The 15,599-nt window shown below is 43.4% G+C and overlaps 3 protein-coding genes across 6 annotated transcripts; 1 reads left to right on the top strand and 2 right to left on the bottom strand.

The window, feature by feature from the left end:
• Positions 1 to 717: 717 nt before the first annotated feature.
• LOC108127852 (Golgi resident protein GCP60) lies at positions 718 to 2,920 on the bottom strand. Its single transcript, XM_017245150.3, has 4 exons — positions 2,670 to 2,920; positions 2,186 to 2,613; positions 1,514 to 1,990; positions 718 to 1,449 (listed from the first exon to the last, which is right to left on the bottom strand). Exons 1-4 carry the CDS (start codon positions 2,794 to 2,796, stop codon positions 1,030 to 1,032), a joined length of 1,452 nt encoding a protein of 483 aa, XP_017100639.2. The 5' UTR covers positions 2,797 to 2,920; the 3' UTR covers positions 718 to 1,029.
• A 295-nt stretch (positions 2,921 to 3,215) lies between these two features.
• LOC108127850 (probable RNA-binding protein CG14230) lies at positions 3,216 to 5,282 on the top strand. Its single transcript, XM_017245147.3, has 3 exons — positions 3,216 to 3,411; positions 3,473 to 4,840; positions 4,899 to 5,282. Exons 1-3 carry the CDS (start codon positions 3,231 to 3,233, stop codon positions 5,066 to 5,068), a joined length of 1,719 nt encoding a protein of 572 aa, XP_017100636.2. The 5' UTR covers positions 3,216 to 3,230; the 3' UTR covers positions 5,069 to 5,282.
• An 86-nt stretch (positions 5,283 to 5,368) lies between these two features.
• On the bottom strand, positions 5,369 to 11,347 carry meso18E. 4 transcript variants are annotated; one of them, XM_043211186.2, is made up of 5 exons: positions 11,306 to 11,347; positions 10,139 to 10,514; positions 8,016 to 8,998; positions 6,439 to 6,507; positions 5,369 to 6,384 (listed from the first exon to the last, which is right to left on the bottom strand). In XM_043211186.2, exons 2-5 carry the CDS (start codon positions 10,139 to 10,141, stop codon positions 5,781 to 5,783), a joined length of 1,659 nt encoding a protein of 552 aa, XP_043067121.1. In that variant the 5' UTR covers positions 10,142 to 10,514; positions 11,306 to 11,347; the 3' UTR covers positions 5,369 to 5,780. The 4 variants fall into 4 exon arrangements, with proteins under 4 accessions (XP_043067121.1, XP_070138579.1, XP_043067120.1 ...); XM_070282478.1 differs by having other exon boundaries at positions 10,852 to 11,332; XM_043211185.2 differs by having other exon boundaries at positions 11,292 to 11,309.
• Between the last annotated feature and the right edge of the window lie 4,252 nt (positions 11,348 to 15,599).

Raw genomic sequence — 15,599 nt, 5'->3', positions numbered from 1 at the left:
TAACAGCAACGCCACGAAAAGTTTTTAAGCCAGTAAGAAGTTTTCTTCACTTTCTTCTTCATTTTCATCATGTGCCGAGTCATATTAATATTAAAGGAAATGGAATAGCTGACACTGCCGCTAAGAACGCCAAAAGCTTGGGAACTTGTATAAATATTAGATAATTATCTAATATAATCAATCAACGATTCTATCACTCACATTTTTATATAATTAAAACTAAATGGGAGCGTGAATATAATACCTTTTGTCTAAAAAGGAACAGAGGATACTGTCTTTTATTTCCATATATTACACTCAAATCATGGTTCACTCTAAACACTGAAATCGTAACAGATTACGGATTAATCTAATTAATAAAATCCTCAGAGGTTATGCTTTTAAAAAAACACACCCTCTACAATTTAAAAGTTTATGACAACCCCACCTGTGATTGCAACTCCAACACCATAGAACCCATATCACTTTATTTTAAAATGTTCAAAACATGAAAATATTCGCAGGAATTTCCCGCTCCTGCTTATCCATTTTTTACTCAAGAACCAATTGAAAATTACAGCACAATAACTGAATTCACCGAAATGGCTAAAATAGATTTATAAGATACACTTTACATCTTTAACTTCTTTAACCATGTTACTGGAACAAATTATCATTATAAACCACCTTCACGTTCAACCTTCAAATGAAAAAAATAAAAAATGTAAAGACCTCTCGTTTACAGTTGGGTATGTCTTTGTTATTTTAAGTTTATTTTCAAATATAATTTTGGACACGTCTTTCGTCAGTTTAAAACTAAATAATAAATATTGGTTTATAAAAAATCGGCGCGAGGCGATTTGCAAAAGTTTGTTTTTCTCATCGGAAACTGTTGCACGGTTGCTTCCAAGCAACATACCCACACACCTGTACTACCTCCTTGGGGGGATTTCGATTGCAGCTTCGGTCTTGCACTATAGCCGGATCATACACAGATATAGGAATTTTCTAGGTTAGTATTTAGTAAGGATATTAATGAAGTTTGGCCGCTTAGCGTTCGTAGTAGACGCGATAGTACAGCGTCTTGGAACGCCAAATGCTGTAGCTGTTGTCGAACTTTAGCAGGTAGACACCCTCGCCCGGATACGAGTGGGAGCCCACATAGACCTCGTTGTAGCACTCGCGTCGGTAAATTGGTACAATGATGGAGATGGGCGCCTTAGGCGCCGCGGTCGGGCTGCCCATCCCTCCCCGATCCTGCCCAATGGAGCCCGACTCCAGGTCCTCGGTCGTGGAGAGATAGTCCTCGTCCACGCAGTCCTCATCCTCGTCGCTGTCGCTCACATGCACGGTCACCTCGTTGGTCACCGGCTTGGCCCACTCGAAATAGATGCCGAAACCGATGTCATAGCTGTCCGTGGCAAACTCCCAGAAAATGCACTTCCCGTTCATATTGGTGGGGACGCGAACCTGCAAAGCGACGGTAGATTTCGTTGTTAAGAACCAGAGCTAAGTAGTATTAAGCATGACCCACCGTTACGGTATCGCCGTGTCCAATGGTGATGACACCGTCACCATCACCGGCGGACACCTCAGTCTTGAACTGCTCGATGTCGGGCCGTGTCCAGATCTTAGCCGGGCGGATCATAACATAGTCGTCGTAATCGCCATCGCCACCCTGCTGCTGATGGTGCTGCTCCTGCTCGCCTCCGTGTTCCTCCATCAGGTTTTGCTCGTCCAACGATGACTGTGCGTCCAGTTCACCCAGCTTCAGGCCGTCCATGGCGTTAACAAGCTCGGCACTTCCGTTGTTGTTGTTACTGGTGGAGTTATCCTCCTCCGACTGAGCTACCTTCTCCTCCATACTTTGGTGGTGGCTGTGGTTTTGATTTTGGTTCTGGTTCTGCAAGTGGAGCTGCTGCATATACTGGTGGTAGTGTTCGCGCTGCAGTTGGTGGATAAGCACAGCCTGCTGCTCCGGATTGCCCGGGAACTGTTTCTCGGCATACAGCTGGAAGTGGAATAAGGACAGAACGTAAATTAAAGGGTATGGGGCAATTAGACTAAAAATGGGTCGTGACCCTTTTTCGAATAGACGAGACACCGCCAAGGCCAGCAATTACCATGCATTATTAAGTATAACAACAACAGGTGGAGTGACCTCCCAGGGGTGGGGAGCACCAGAGACAAAAAATCAATCAAATACCTTAAACTGTTGGTACGTCTGCTTATTGAGAGCGTCCTGTAGCTGTCGCCGTTGCAGTTCCTCCTTGTAGCCCTCTTCGAGCAGTTCCTGCTGTGCGCGCTCCTTTCGCTCCCGTGCCTCCTTTTCCAATTCCATGCGCTTCAGGTCCTTGCGCAACGTTTCGTCCCGGTCCTGTCGTACTGCCTCGATGTAGGGCCGGAAGGCGCTGCACATGGTGTCTAGCAGATCAACGAACCCCTCCATGGCCTGCTCCCGTGTTATCTCACCCAGCAGCTGCCAGTGCTGTTGGCGGTCTCGGCCGATCACATCCAAGACGCCCAGAGCAGGCGCCCGGCTCGTGTTGAAAGGTCCCAGTGCCGCTTGTTGCTTGAAGGCTATTAACTTCAGGTTGTCCTCGTAGGACAGGTGGATCGCCTTGCCGGAATTCTCTGCAAAGATAGGGGTCTTATAACAGTCATATTTGGAAAGATCTTCTTATAAATACGCTTGTAGAAGGCGAACGCCAGGCGATATAGTTCCTGCAGAGGAAATCCCCACTTTTCTGCCGTCAATGCCGGCGGTGCTCCTGAGGCTGTAGTAGCCGCGCTGCTAATACTTGTTGCACTCGCCATGCTGCCGTCGTTTGTGGTGCTATCCACGCTCTCGGGCCCCGCAAACTCAAAATTTTATCCACAAAACAAAACAAAAGTACTCGTTTGTGACGTCTGCTATTAGTGTGACCGTAGTGGGCTCTAGGTAGCACTGCCGTTTTCCAGAACTGTTTTGTCTGATAGGAAGCTTTAAAATACCAAAAATGGGTCAATATTTCATAATTTAATTTTTTTTTAATGAAACTGGGTGCCATTGTTAATTCAATTGAATTAAATTTTATTTTTCAATAATTTGGAACAGTAATGAGCTATTAAATAATAATAAACGTTACGAATCTGAAGCATTTTTTAGTCTGCTGCTCGGTCACACTGAACAACATACCGCATTGTTATTGTTGGAACTACACGTGCAGATAAATTTTTAACTTTTAAATTTAAAGAACCCTTGCTCGACAATGGGCAGCACACGGTTCTTCTTGGCTGATCTGCCAACGAGAACGTCGGAAGCGGATCTGCGCAACCTGTTCCAGGACTATGGACATGTGGACCACATTGACTTGAAGCGAAAAGAGCAGGAGGATGCAGAAGCCAAGGTGATAGCCTTCGTTACCATCCAAACAGACGATGCCCACTACTGTAAGTTAATCAAAAATATAAATTTTTTTTTTTTTAATATTTAGTTTACATTAATGGCTAGGTCTCAACGAGCTAAACTGGCAGAAACTTCATGGATCGAAGCTGCGAGTCTCCTTGGCTAAGGAGTCCTTCCTCGACCGTTTGAAGCGCGAGCGTGAGGAGAATCAGCAGCGCGAACAAAGCCAGCATGAGGCATATGAACAGCCTAGCAACTCCCAGCTTTTGGTGCAGAGCAGTCAAAATAAACGCCGTGTTTTCGGCGAGGACGAGGAAATCGGGGACGATGAGGTAGCGCCAGAGCTGCTGATGACCAAAAAGCGTGCCGCTCACACCCTACACAATGGCAGAATCGTCATCCAGCAGGAGCCGGACGTAAAGCCTCTACACGTTATCGAGCAGCACCGGAAACCGGCGAAGAAGCAGGCGGACACCAACGTCAGCCAAGCTGAGCAAAAGCGGAAGGAATCGCTCTTGAAGATGCGGCAAGAGCATCTGCAGAAAAAGTCGGCAATCCAGCAGGCTCTGGCCGGAATCTCCGTAGACGGAGGCCAAGCCAAGCGGATTAAGTTCAGTTACGCTGAGGATGAAGACGAAAAACCCGCCCAGAAAGCCAAGAAGGATCTCTTCGAGAACGACGATGAAGATGAGGATAACGAAGAGATTGTCCTGCCTCAGCACAAGGGCAAAAAGGGAGAGCGGCTTGTGGAAATGCAAAGCAAACAAAGCCTAGATCCCCGTTTCCGAATTACCGCAAATTTTGTTGAGGAACAGGAGGGGGAAGAAGAGGAGGAGCCGGAGGACGAGAAACCGCTGCAGGAGAGCGAACGCAACTGGCAGATGGGCATTTTGGAGCAAGTAGTGGGTCGCAAGTTGACCAGCGGGAACGAGAACGCAGCCCATCCGGCCAAGAGCAAAAAGATGCTTCGCTTCGACCCCGCCAAAGAGGATCATCAAAAGCTGATGCGGAAAAAGCCAACCCAGGATGCCACACAGGAAAAAGAGACGGACGACTTGGAAACAGAACGAACCACAAGCAAGGCTCCTCCTCCTGTGTCCAAGAACAATTTCTACGTGGTCACCGATACGCTGAAGGAATCCCTCAACATGCGCGGCGATGGCTTCAGTCTGCTGGAAATGTTTGGCACTGCGCCGGACGAGGAGGAGGCGAAGCGCCAGGACCAACTCGAGAAGCTGGGCACAGAAAAGATCCTGGTCGGCAAGGCCTCCGCCAACAAGCTTGGCCTCTCTACGCTCAACCCTTTCAGTTACGATTCCTCCGACAGCGAGGATGCTGAGGAAGGCGTGTTGGAGGAGCCCTCGAAGGTTGGCAACGAAAACAAAGCCCCACCCGCAAAAGAGTCCAAGCAGAAAAAGCCCAAGATAAAGATGGAATCGTTTTTCATACCCAAGAACGATCCACGACTCAAAGGTAAGTGTATATCTTTACTTTATATGGAAACCATGATCAACTTTCTCTTATCTTGCAGAGGGCGCCAAGTTCTTCAAGTCAGCCAAGGCCGAAGTGGACCAGGCGGACTACGACCAGGTTAGGAACCGCTTGAAGCTACTGATCACTAACAAGATTGCCAAGACCAGGAAGAACCTGCCCAGCAAGGAAAACAAGAAGCAAAGGAACAAACAAAAGGCGAAGCCCTGAATCCCTTGTTCCCCCAGCACCCTGGCTCTCGACTGTACATAGAAAAGGTGTCCCATGTTTTCTATTGGGTGTTGCACATTTTTTAGAACCGATTTGTACATACATACATTCTAAAACTAAAAAATCCCCCACAAAGGTGAAGCCCAAGCAAAACCCTCTTACTAGAACTCCTTCAAACCCATCTGTGCGTTGTGCCTGTACGGATGGAGTTAAAATAGGCGTAAGCTCCATAAAATAAATCAATTTTTTAATCGTACATTTATTTAACTAGATTACAAAAAAAAAGAGAAATGGTTTTGTTTTCATGTTCCTGCACAAATGCATTTGAGCCCCTTTGCAGTTCAGCTAGCTTGTTCCTTCGGGTGGCTGGAGCAGATCCGCGGCGCCTTGAGATTCGTCGGGCATCTTGGGTGGGATGAGGCGCGCTTTCTTGCCCTCGCTCTGAATCTTAAGTTAAGTTAAAGTATTTAAAAGTATATTGTTCTCGCTGGCACAAACATTAGGTTTGCCACACTTTGTCCTCAATTTGGCTTTCTCTCTAGAGGAGTGTGGAAATCTCAACAGAAATTCGAGACTCGGCTCGTCTTTGGCACTTGGTTCTCCCCCAGTCGGAGGAGAGTATACGTGTATACATGTACATGTACGTACTTAGGTGGAGGCTTAAGTAGATCTAGTGAGCATCTATACGTATGGTTTCTGCGGCGTTTTTGTCCTACGTGTGCCGTTCATCGTCGTCCTTCTGACCACCTGGCGAGCCAGCTGCACGCGTTATCGCGGGACTCTCGCTCTCATCCACGTCGTCGGGAATCTCGACAACAGCGTTATCGGAAGTTTCTGCGACATTGCCACTATCTGGCTGCTCTGCGGACTTGGTTGGCGATTCGGGCAGGACTACTGTGCTGGCCGTCTCTTCGGGTGCCGTGGTCGCAGGTTTTTTCAAGGTCACTATTGGAACTGGCACTATAGCTGGCCCAGTCAAAAGAGGAGGAGGCGGTGGCGACGGTGTGGATGTCGACGACGGCAGTAGTCGCCCCGCGGCCAGGGTCTCGAAGGCCACCACTGTCCGTTCAAGCAGGTTCATTAACCGCTCCTCCCGGGCATCCATCCGCTTGAGCAGCTCCTCGTCCCTCTTCTCACGCCTCTTAAGGTACTCAATGAGCTCGTAGTTGGTGCTATCGCCGTCCGTTGAGGTGGACAGCTTGCGCCTCTTCTTCTGTGAGGTGGAGGACGTGCAGTCGGAACGATTGTCCGTATCCACGATCACGTCCGGGTGCAGGATGTTTGGGTCCAAGCCTGCTGTGTAATAGTTTTGTGTTCTGCAGGAAGGAGTCATTAGAAGGTTGTGTATCCTGTAGTTTCCGAAAACTCACCCATTGTAGTTTGTTTGCATCAGCTGGATGTCATCCGGATTGAATTCCCCCTCTGAAAGGGGTTCGGATCTGGGAGGGAAAGAAAGTGGTTGTCAATGGAGGTTAAATATTTTCAGTTTCTTCATATTTAGGCTACTTGCCTAAAATCGATTATTTTTCCTTAAAGCTTTATAACTTAAAAGTTTTAAGTTAAAACTGTTACATTTTATAAGTTGAAATTGTTAAGTTTTAAAGTGTTCCCGAAAATTGAAAAACCGAAATGTTAAATTTTTGAAAAATCCTTCTAGTTGTTCGTGGAAAACCTGATTATTTTATAAAATAGTTCTTAATGCACTAAGATCTGAGAAAGAATGGTAGTTAGAGTCTTATTTATACCAGGTATTCGTAGAGTACAAGGGTATATTCTTATTTCCATTCTGGCTTGTTTAAGTTTGAAAAAAATAAAATCCTGATGTAGTGCCACTTGAGAAAATCTTTCGAAGAAACAGTTTTAAAGATATCTGGCGGACTTATAGACTTTTATTCTGCTTTTCCACCCTGTATAAGATTATATGAGATAAACCTAGAATTTTATCCGTTGACTTTGAAGAACCCATGGGGATCACATTTGATTCACTATGCTACCACCCCTAAAAATGCATTTTTCTGTAGCACGAGCTCTGAACATTTTTTTCAAGCTTTATTCATGCCAAGATACTTAAAGGATAAGTTAATATATAAATTTAAGATTCTAAAACAGGGGATTTTTTTTAAGCTTTTTTCATGCCAAGATAAAGGATAAGTTATTTTCTAAATTTAAGATTCTAAAACAGAGAAAATCAAAAGTGAGAATTTATTAATGAGAGAATCCAAGTTATGCTTTCACTAATTATTTAGGACCTAAATAAATTTTATACGTTGCGGGAGCGAAAGAAAACTACCGAAAAAACGCAAGAAGTCGGGAAAATATTAATTTTCATTCAATAATTTTATGGCTATGGGTGCTGAGTCCTGATCAAAAAAAAAAATTATTAAGAGAAGTTATAGATGTTTGAGTACTCCGTTCCGGAAAACCCCGAGTCCTAGAAGTGTGCAACAAAATGCAACAAAACAGTACCGGGTATTGTTATACAACACACGTTTCTTAAAATCTTATTTTGAACAAAAAAAAAAAAAGAATAATGATAAAACCTAATAATGATATTGCTAACTAAAGGATTGTCAGTTGTATTAATCCTTGGAAATTCTCTTTTATATTATATTTCAATATTTTTCTTCTACATTTTTTTTGAAACTTTGTTAAAGAAACTCATTGTTAATAAAATCTTAAGCTACATATAAGTTATGTATTTTTTTCAAATCCTCTTAAAACATTTTCATTATTAACGTGATTTTTCGTCGTTTAGGATATTATTATTGGATAAGAAAATCCAATTTAAAAACACAAATTCAATCACCTAAAGCTTTCGAGTTCAGGGCTTTTTAAAAATTACACATATGCCACGTAGGCCGAATGTGATTTTTCTCAAAATTACTAATACGCACTGTGGGTTACGTCAAAGTGGCAACTAAGTAAGAAAAGCGCTCTTGATACTCACTTCATGGATATGTTGTTGTCGTTGTGGCTGTTGTTCTGGTGGTGCAAGTTGAGGGCTCCGTTGCAGTCCTTTTCGAAGCCAGGCGTTTCGCCGGGATCCTCCATCTGACCGTGGCCCAGACCGTGCCCGTGGCCAAGACTGTGACCATGGATGTGATCCTTAAATGCAGCATTCTGGGGCTCGTCTTCGTCGTCCTCCTCAGTTGCCAGCGGTACGCCGCCTCCGCCCATCTGGAGCTTCTGCGCCACAGCAGCAGCGGCCGCGGCAGCTGCCGCCACCTGAAGCTGGAGGGGACTCTCGTCGTAGACGCCGCCGGGTCCACTCACCGAACCCCCCACTCCGCCAACGCCACCGGTACAGGCCACATCGTTTAGTTGCGCCTCCACAAAGTGATTTGGGAGATAGCGCTCCAGCTTGCTGGCTCCGCTCTGCGAGGAGTCCGTGGAGTGGGCGTGCGACTGGGAGTGACTCTGCGAGAGGCTCTGCAGCAGGCTGTGCTGATGCGGCGTAAGGTTGTCCTTGTTGAGCAGTACCCCCAGCTCGGCCGCTTGCCGCCGCCGCTGGTAGTAGGAGAGCTCATTGTGGTTCTTGGAGGTCAGGGCCAACCGCTTCCCATTGGAGCCCCAGCATTCGCCACGCTGCTCCTCGATCTCCTTGAACAAGAACATGTACGGCCAGTTGCGCCGCACATGCCGTTCCGGGTTCTTCTTCAGCTGCGTGTAGATCTTCTTTAGATTCTCGTAGCGATTGCAGCACTGCTTGGCTGTCCGTTTCCGGGTACTGAACCGGTTCAGCACCTCGGCCACCATCTCCCACACGCTGGCATGATTCTTCCGGTTTGATTGGAAGGCACTTTGTATCCTCTCCGACTTTACAATGTTCAGCAGAGCTACCGATTCCGGGACATTGAAGTAGGACTCCGGTGTGCGTGGCGCCCTCTGGTGGTGGTAACTGCTCGTCACCGGAGGTGGATTTTTCGTCTCCTGCAGGGAAGAAGAAAATTGGGTCTGATTAGGTCTTAACTCTGATTTGTCTTGCAGATTCTACTACAATATGGCCGAGTCTTCATAATTCCTTTCCCATTGAAACGTACCCCTACCCATATTGAGACTGGAATCGGCCGACAATAACCTATAGCTGGCAAATAACTGATTGATCGGAAAGGCTATAACTTTGGTGCTTTTAAAGTTAGAGGGATTTTCTATGGATTATATTTTTTTGCAGAATGGTTTGACATACAAAATTTCATAAGGATAGGCCGACTATATCCTATAGCTGCCATGTAACGGAACGATCGGAGTTCGGTATTTAGTAAAAATACCAACTTTGGTATTTTACATTATAGAAGCTTGGGACTCTTTTTAAATTTTGTATTTAATTAAATTGAATTTTTAATTCTTACTACGATCGGCCAATAATATCCAGTATTTGTGATTTATATCCGATCTTAACTGCGAGGGTATATCAACTTCGTATTCTTTAGATTCGTCTATATGTGAATAAAACAATGACTTCAACGAATGTCGGAATCATATGGAAGTTACTAATTTTGGAAGTGCTGAGCTTAACTGATCTATATCTTAACTATTACTGCTTTACCCAAAAATGGAGGGTCCTTGTTTAGGACTAGTATCTAATTAATTTTATAGATATCTATAAAAATCGTCTGTAAAATGTTACAATAAAACATTTTTCAATTTCAAAAACGTATGTAAGAAAAAAGTTAAAAAAAACAACTTGTATAACTGAGACAATTTTAACCCAAAAATCTGACAGGAGGACACCTCTACTAATCATCTTAGTGGATGAAGCATCAGTCATTTTTTATTCTAAGAAGAATTCGCTGCAAAGATGACTAACCGATGACCAAAAGGCGAAAAGAAGAACGAAGATCGTTGCATATTGTCACATTACAGTGATCAGAAATATGCTCGAGATTGTCCAGTTGATTTCGTTTTCGAAATTCTTCCCAATCCATGAAACGAATGGCAAGCACTTCCGAGTCCGAGACAGAGTCTTGTCTGAGACTGTCTTCCCCCCCACCTGCCCCATCGTTCAATCTGTTTATCTCCCTGGAGGCTGATCTCCCGATCTACCGCTCCCGAGACCCCAGACTCTCTTACCATTTGGCAATTCTGTTGTAGTCAGCGGCTTTTCGCGGCGCCCTCCTGCTCGCACACTCCTCGGCCGACCGACGAACCGTTTCTGCTGAGAAGGCGTAACGCTGAGACCCTCAATCTTATTCTCGTTCGCTTCTCTGGCGCGGGGATGACTCTCCTCTCCGGATTCTTCTGGTTTCCGCTGCGCGCACTCTAATGGCGACGGCGTCTCCTGGTGATGTTGTTGCTCTTCTGGATTGAATATTTTCCGTTTTTACACTCTAATGGGGTTGGCATTTCCAAAATGTACATAAATGTCCGTAGGATGACGCCACTCGCTGGGCCCTCTCTTGTTAACGGTCTACTGTGGATCGGTAATCGGTAATCGGAGGTGAGAAGACTGCCAAGAATGACGGAGCAAAAGTAGAACGTTTAGTTAAAGCACAAGAACCGAGCCAACCGTATACAAATCGGAATAAACGAGCAAACGAACGCGACTTTTGTAATTCTTTGTTTTTGTTGCAATTGTTGTTTTGGTTAATGTTGTTGTTGTTGGTTTTACTCGCATTTTTTTTGTTGCTCACAACAACGACTATTAATATTTAGAAGTTAACCTTTTAGCCTCAGACGGCGGAACATCGGCGGCTTCATCGGCTACGGCAACGTTGGCAACACAAAACACAGACAAAAAAATTAAAAATAAAAATAAAATAAAATTTAACACAAAAAACACTCACACACACAAAAACACATAAGAAAAGAAAGAACAAAAAAAAGAAACAAGTCACAAGCTTATATGCACATGTGCAGGTCCGTGTCTCGTATCGGGACGTTTACAGTTAGCTTTGCCGTTACTTTCGACACTGTTCTTGCAGCGGCAGGTCGTCAGGACGTCCTGCTAGCCAGCAGTTACGAGCTTTCGCTTGTTGCCTGTTGCCTTTCTTCCTTTCACAATCCCGCCTACTCCGCGCACTGTCTCTCTTCGTCGCGCTCTCCCACTCACTCACTCACTGACAGGTACGCCTCTCGCGACCGAAGCGGACTTTCTAATACTCTCTCCCACTCACGCACGCACCCACGCCATGGACCGCGGCACACTGAGAGAAAATTGTCCGGCTGCCAGTGCTCTCCGTTAGCATAAACACCAGTACCAGTCGGTCCTGAGATTCAAACTAACCAACTAAAACTAACCAAACCAAACCAAACAACAACGAAACTGAAACTGAACTTTTTCGCGGCGATCCCGTTGCCCGATACTAACGGCACTCGCACACACATACGCCCGAAAGAGAGCACTCGCACTCACACGGGCCGACACACACACGGATGCGCATATAGTCGGCGCTACTGCCTACGATCGTTAGGCGGACGACGGGCGATTGCTCCTCGGAACGGCTGCTGCTCTAACTTGGTAGATTGCGGCGGAGAGCTGCCTTTCATCCGTACCCGTGCTCTCTGTACCCCCTACCCCCTGACCCTCTCCTGACGTTGCCGTTGCCGTTTCCATACCAATTCCCATTCCCATTTCCATTCCCGTTCCCAATTCCCCCCCCAGTTCCACTTCCATTCCCGTTTCCCGTGCACATGTGTGCCGCATACACAGCTGGGTGCACGTGTGTGCGGGTATATAAATATACATAAATACATATGTATGCCTACTTATAGAATCGGGCAGAGACAGCGACGGAGACGGAGACGGAGACGTAGTCGGACACTACGGTCGCAGCAGCAGCAGCGGCAGCAGCGACGCAACATTTCAAGATCCCAACAGATCCGACTCCGAGAGCAAGGCAAACAGTTACTCCGATTTGATTCCTACTTCAGGAATCCAAAACACACGCACACCAGTACACCCCTAGACTTATTCTCTCTCATTGCCGTCCTCACCGCCTCCGTCTCCTGGCCCCCTTTTTGGAGAGCGGGATCTACGAAGAGTCGAATGGGAAAAATCGTAGCCTTAAAATAGATCCAAGTATGCTGCATGGTTGGCACCCCAAGTGGCTGCTCAGATGCGATCGGTTGGTTTCTACATGGTTTCGAATTTTTCGGTTTCGGTTGATGATCCCTGAAACTGCAACTGCAACCGGCGAGGCAACTGCAGCAACAACTGCTTCTTGCAACTGTCTCATTTAGTTCAAAGCAAGGGACGCCATCTTGCCATCTGTCACAAAATATGTCATTTCAACAACGGATTTGTTTCAGCTAGAATTTTCGTTTGTTTTCTTTTCATTTAATGATTATTTTCATCATTACATCAAGATTAAGTGTTGAATATTTAACAGTTATCTTTAAAAAAATAACATTAAATATAGAAAAACATAAGTGGAAAACATAGTATAAAATCTTTAATAAAGTTTTTAAAGTCTTCATGATTTTAATAACGATTTTATACATTTTCCCTGCCACTGTCATTTTTACCCTGTTTTTCTCGATCATAAATTATAATGTTCTGTAATATTTTTATTTATAAATATTAATGTACGAAATAGGATCCTTAACTATTTTTTCGATTCTTAGCAAAACAGGGCTTAAGAGTTTGCTCTTAAGAGCAGGCCTTATAAGCCCTAAGGCCACTCACAGATTATGGTATAGGTTCCAATAAAAAAAGAGTAAGTCATGAATATTAAATGTAATTAGCATAAACTTTGCTCTCACAACAGAGATTCTCTAGGAACCTTCAAAAAAAAGTTACAAGTTTGTTGAATGTTTTATTGTATGTTTATTCCAAGTATAAGAATGTTACATATAAAATTAATTAACTTTTCAGCGTTGCTTTAAAGGCGCTTTTTTTCAAGTATTAAAAATTCAAATAGTTTTCCGAAAGAGTCGTATTTCCAGCTAGAGCGACATATGTAGATTGGAGTACAGGCATACCATACTGTCCAGAACTACCTTGCTTAACCAAACCCAAACGATTATCCAAACGAAGACTATGTATATTTATATACGACGAAGTATATGCAATGGGCGCTTATAAGCAGATGCAGATATATGCAATGCCATAGAGCGGTCGCAAATGTTTATCAGTTAAGTAGAATTACAGGCGCCTCCAGCTTGCCCAGTGAATCCTATTTTGTTTGGGGCTTCGCCGGTCACCTTTGACACTTGGCCGATGAGGTGTGTGAGGATTTTTCATTGATTAGTTAGGAGCGACATACATATGTACAGACCGTAATGGCTGTAGGGACTGACTCACGTGTCGATCGATCGATCGATCGAGCGATCAACAAACACTCGAAGGCATGGAAAATGCCCCACTAATCGTTCGACTTTCGTTTTGGGTGGCGTTTGTTGGGGCTGTACAACTTTTACTCACGGCACCACCGTTATTTTTAATTTTTAGTACATAAATATACACACACAGACACAGAAACCAACACATGGGCGTATGAAACGCTTGCTCTGCCAACGATCGTATTCTATTTGTAATCCAAAATAATTGTATGTATCTGCATCTGTGGCTGTAGCTGTAGCTATATCTGCATCCCATACTATGTGGTTCGCTTTACGATCTCTCGATGGGCCCCACCCACTCACCCATCACCCTCCCCCCAAATTCATTCGCTTTTCTTAATTTTTCTTTCCAAAATTAAGAACTAAAAACTTGTATTCCGAACCCAGATCAGATATAGAAAGCTCTATATGCCCCGTAGTTTCGATAATCGCAGCACCCGCTCCAAACAATGTTTGCCGGCGTTCGGGGTTATCGTCTCCATTCCCCGTTATCATCCCGGGAATAACATAGTTGGCCCGTAGACCAGATTCCGATTTCCGAGTCAACGACTTTTCTTTTCACTAAACCCTCTACCAGATTACGAATTTATTAAAAAAAACTGAGTTAAACTTTTCCGATTACCGAATCCGAATCTTGTTTCTTTCCGTATTTCTACTTATACGTAAACCTACTTTTTCGACAATAAAAAAAGCTTTTAATTGTACTACATACATAACACATACATAAATATGTCCGCAAAATTTTGATTATCACTTATATTTTTTTTTAAAGTTCAAGATTGGGTGGTTGCCAAAAACATTATAGATTCAAGTGATCAGTTTCTGTGTAAAAATACCAGTTTAATTGTTTTTTAAGGTGAGTGTTTAAAGTTCTTCCCATGAAAGAATGGCGGTATATCCAGTTCATGAAAATAAAAAATGTATTTATTGAACGCCGTTGGTTTTTCATTTTAGCTTTATTTCAGTGGAATTGATTTTTCTAGTTTTAGGATTTTCTTGTAGTCCTCAAAATCTCAATGAACTAAAAATTATTTCATTTTTAAAGTTTTAAGTTAAGATCTTTGTGTGAAAACTATTCTATAATTTTAAAAAATACCTCGAGTTATATTACAGCCAATCATTATTTTATTGAAGTAGTAAATAACACAGAAAACAATTATGGATGTCAGTGAGAGATTCTAAAGAAATTCCTAATATTGGAAATCATTAAAAGATCTATAAACAAAGTCTACTGGAAGAAAAAACATAATATTTATAAAAAAAAATACCTAATTTTTTGGCATTATGCAAATAAAAAATTAAGAATATGGATTCGCTCCAGAATAAGTTGATGTACATATTGTAACTCAAAATTGTCAAATATGCTCAGAGGTAGAGCTTTTAAAGAAATCCCAAATGCATTTTTGAAAATGGTTAAAATTTCTTAAGCGAATGTAGTACGGATATAGAATATAATGTGTACCCGTTTGTAAATTGGTAAATGCTCTTTACCCATTGACATTGCCAAGAATCTGTGCGGCGTGGATGATACATCGACATATGTGACTACGTATATTTTTATGTGTGAGTGTATGTCTGTATGTACAAGATTTGTATCTGAATCTGAGGCCGTTGCGCAGAGTGCAAGTATCTCAGTATCTCTGTGCTTTATAGCTATTGGTTTTTGGTCGTTTCTCGTTATATTGCGCGGCTGTTGTTGGCGGCCGCTTTCCGTTTTGAAACGAAAATGAGTACAAAGGTTATTTTTAGAAATAAAATTTTCTTGATTTTTACTCGTTAACATTCTGTAGTTGCTCCGTTCTGTAGTTGCTGTCCGTCCGTACGCCCCTCCACGCCTCTTTCTGTTTTCTTTAGCCTCCTCCGCGTCACGATCCGTAGTCGTAGTATCCGTATATGTGCATTTGTACGTCGGTATCTGTACGCCTGTACGCTCTATATCTGTATCTGTTTCTGTAAACTGAATCTGAATCCGAATCTGTTTCACTTCTGGGTTTCCCAATGATCTTTAGCGTCGACAGTCAGATCTTTCCTCCCCCAAAGGGCAACTCAAGTAACATTAGTTTCGATAGTTTCTGGCTTGCATCTCCAATATACAAAAATACAAACATGTGTCTACACTTAGAATTATATTTGTAGATTTTTTAAACAAACAACAAAATTTAGTAAAGTAAAATTAACTCAAATTGAAGATGATATATTTTATGAATTAATATCTATTAATAAAATTAAATCTTTGGTTATACGTAAGTCT

The sequence above is a fragment of the Drosophila bipectinata genome, chromosome XL (assembly GCF_030179905.1).
Source record: "Drosophila bipectinata strain 14024-0381.07 chromosome XL, DbipHiC1v2, whole genome shotgun sequence".
Taxonomy (NCBI): domain Eukaryota; kingdom Metazoa; phylum Arthropoda; class Insecta; order Diptera; family Drosophilidae; genus Drosophila; species Drosophila bipectinata.
Note: the sequence above shows the minus strand (reverse complement) of the source record. Positions and strands in the feature narration are given on the sequence as shown.

Excerpts from the sequence above, each read along its gene's own strand:
- LOC108127850 (XM_017245147.3), top strand. The coding sequence starts at position 3,231 with ATGGGCAGCACACGGTTCTTCTTGGCTGATCTGCCAACGAGAACGTCG. Across the intron at positions 3,412-3,472 it reads AACAGACGATGCCCACTACT|GTCTCAACGAGCTAAACTGG; the intron begins GTAAGTTAATCA and ends ATTAATGGCTAG. Across the intron at positions 4,841-4,898 it reads GAACGATCCACGACTCAAAG|AGGGCGCCAAGTTCTTCAAG; the intron begins GTAAGTGTATAT and ends CTTATCTTGCAG.
- LOC108127852 (XM_017245150.3), bottom strand. The coding sequence starts at position 2,796 with ATGGCGAGTGCAACAAGTATTAGCAGCGCGGCTACTACAGCCTCAGGA. Across the intron at positions 2,614-2,669 it reads GGCGTTCGCCTTCTACAAGC|AGAATTCCGGCAAGGCGATC; the intron begins GTATTTATAAGA and ends CTATCTTTGCAG. Across the intron at positions 1,991-2,185 it reads AGACGTACCAACAGTTTAAG|CTGTATGCCGAGAAACAGTT; the intron begins GTATTTGATTGA and ends TTCCACTTCCAG.
- meso18E (XM_043211186.2), bottom strand. Across the intron at positions 6,508-8,015 it reads GACAACAACATATCCATGAA|ATCCGAACCCCTTTCAGAGG; the intron begins GTGAGTATCAAG and ends TTTCCCTCCCAG. Across the intron at positions 6,385-6,438 it reads ATGCAAACAAACTACAATGG|AACACAAAACTATTACACAG; the intron begins GTGAGTTTTCGG and ends TCCTTCCTGCAG.